Source organism: Poecilia reticulata, linkage group LG18 (genome assembly GCF_000633615.1).
Source record: "Poecilia reticulata strain Guanapo linkage group LG18, Guppy_female_1.0+MT, whole genome shotgun sequence".
In the NCBI taxonomy this organism is placed as follows: domain Eukaryota; kingdom Metazoa; phylum Chordata; class Actinopteri; order Cyprinodontiformes; family Poeciliidae; genus Poecilia; species Poecilia reticulata.
In genome coordinates, this window is record NC_024348.1 from 20,194,323 (window position 1) to 20,196,977 (window position 2,655).

Genomic DNA, 2,655 nt, shown 5'->3' on the forward strand with positions numbered 1-2,655 from the left:
TTTTTTTTTTTTTCTCTCGCGCCACGTGAATCATGTGATCAACAGCCGGATGTTACTGCTGACGCAACAGACGAAGTAGACGACAGGAAGTAGTAGGTATTATTTATCAAGACTGATCAATTTGAACAGTAAAAGGATGAAAAAAATAATGAATTTCAGATTAATTAGAAATTATTTCACTGGACTCTGAGTTCAGTGTTTAGGGCTGAAACAATTAATTGAATTAATCACGATTAATCGATCATTGAAATAATCGTCAACTAATTTTGTAACTTGATAATATAATAAAAACGGCCATTTGCTGAAAGAAAAACACTCAGAGCAGCAACTGAGCTAAAATTAAACTAAGAATATATACATTTTGCGTGAAAAAACATTTTTTTCCTATAATATATTCCGCCCAGAACTTCTCAGGTTGCACATTTTTAGCTTCTGTAATAAAAAAAAAACTTTGTTATCCAAGGTCTAATTTGTTAATTAAAACAAATATCCATCATTTGCTACAAATAATCAAACATTCAMTAATGGTTTGCCATGTTGTTGCATTTTAAGCAATAAAATGTTTATTTTAAAAAGGAATTCAATAATTTATTTGCWTTTTTTTATGCATTTCAAATTTTGTATGGAATTAGCCTAAGTAGCTAAATGGAAAACGGGTCAAATGTAACATCAAATCCGATTAATTGATTAATTATAAGAATAATTAAGACAAATATTCAGAGTGAGGCTATGCTGCCGCTATACAGCACTAATATGAAATGAATTTGAGCGATTGAAGAACTGTGCAGACATAAGGTTCTCGTTTGTTTTCATCAGTCAGAACCAGCCGGCTTCCCTTAGATCTGAACCACTAATCAAGACGTGGTTCCTGCAGGAGGAAGTGAAAATCCCAGAAATGATTTCACCTCATTARCACGGACAGGATGGACGTAAAGGTTTCTACATCCTCTGCATGAGACTGTGGGTGAAGTCATGGGGAAGTGAGAGATTAAATCTGCTTTGCATTTAGTCCCAAAACAGCAACAGTTTCTCTCTTTACAGAAACTTTGTGACGCTTTAGAGGAATTAAAGCAGGACTATAAATGAGAATCAAATGTTGTTACTCTGTGTATTCATTTACCATATTGTTTTNCGTTAGTGGCTGGCCCTGCGCTACCCCAGCCTGGCCATCTACGTGGACACGTGCAGGGAATGCTACGAGGCCTACGTCATCTACAACTTCCTGGTGTTCCTGCTCAACTTCCTGAGCAACCAGTACCCGAGCCTGGTGCTGATGCTGGAGGTGCAGCAGCAGCAGCCGCACCTGCCGCCGCTCTGCTGCTGCCCACCGTGGCCCATGGGAGAGTAAGACGAGCCGMGCCGCGCGACGCGCCGCAGGAGGTGAAGGRTTTTACGTGTTATTCGTTTCTCTGACAGGGTGCTGCTGTTCCGGTGCAAGCTGGGAGTCCTGCAGTACACTGTGGTCCGGCCCGTTACCACGGTGATAGCGCTGTAAGTCGGTGTTTTTTAAAAAATATTTTCCTTCCTGCACATTATAAATCATTCAGTCTTCAGTTGTCTGGTATTTTTAAAGGTTCTTTAAAGGAGATCWGCTACGCAAAATTCAAATTTTAACATTTTTTATGTCCATTTTTGTCTCGGCTGCTTTAAAAAAACACCCARTCATCTTTTGGCAACAAGTTGATGTTTTATAGTGTCTGGAAAATGAGCCGTTTCAAAAATCTCTGGAATGTTAAATCATGCTGCCCCGTTACCTAGCAACGCCAGCTGAGTCCAGTCCTGCTACCTAGCAACCCCAAACTAKGTAGCAGTTTGGGGTTGCTAGGTAACCCCAAACTGGGTTACCTAGCAACCCAGTTTGGGGTTTGATCATGCTGATCAAAACCAGCATGTTTGATCAGCTGGTTTTATATGTGCTGTACAATGGCTGCTGGGAAAGACCAGCGTTTTATTATTGACTTACTGTTCAGAAACCATTTGCTGCAATCTTGTTGGTTGTGCAAGAGGCTCCACTTCTGCTTTTCAAAGATGTACGGTTGTAGAATTGTGTATTTGCTGGCGGCCATTTTCATATGTGAGTGTACAAGTTGAGCTTATTTGGATTTTAAGTGACAGAGGCCCTAAAACACCTAAAACAGGCAGAACTGACTAGACTAAACCTCATTATCTAACAATGATTTTGTGGAAAAAATGTAATGAACATGTTTTGAATAGGCCATAACTGTGTTCTGATCTGTTAAAGGRAKCACAGCAGGTCACATTTAAATATATTTTAAACTTCAGTTATTCTCATTTTCATTCCAGTTATGATATTTTTAGCTGCAGTTCTCGGCTCGTCAGAGTATTTCTGACACTGAGTGGATMTTTTTGTTTCTGCAGCATCTGCCAGCTCTGTGGCGTTTATGATGAAGCCAACTTCAGCTTCAGAAACGCCTGGTCCTACCTGGTTATAGTCAATAACATTTCCCAGCTGGTAAACACAAACATCAACACAACACATCCAAATAAAAATGAAAAACTGATCCGWAGACGTCGGTCCAGCTGCTCTCCTCTCTGGTTCTTTCTGTGGGTCCAGTTCGCCATGTACTGCCTGGTTCTGCTGTACAAAGCCCTCAGAGACGAGCTGACTCCCATCAGGCCCGTGGGGAAGTTCCT

The 2,655-nt window shown here is 40.5% G+C and overlaps 1 protein-coding gene across 1 annotated transcript in view; it reads left to right on the forward strand.

The window, feature by feature from the left end:
* LOC103480877 (transmembrane protein 184C-like) overlaps window positions 1-2,655 on the forward strand; it is a 7,751-nt gene that overhangs the window by 2,966 nt on the left and 2,130 nt on the right. The window contains exons 4-7 of the mRNA XM_017310344.1: window positions 1,139-1,344; window positions 1,417-1,491; window positions 2,380-2,473; window positions 2,576-2,653. Coding sequence (XP_017165833.1) covers window positions 1,139-1,344; window positions 1,417-1,491; window positions 2,380-2,473; window positions 2,576-2,653 — 453 coding nt within the window. The remainder of the gene's footprint in view (window positions 1-1,138; window positions 1,345-1,416; window positions 1,492-2,379; window positions 2,474-2,575; window positions 2,654-2,655) is intronic.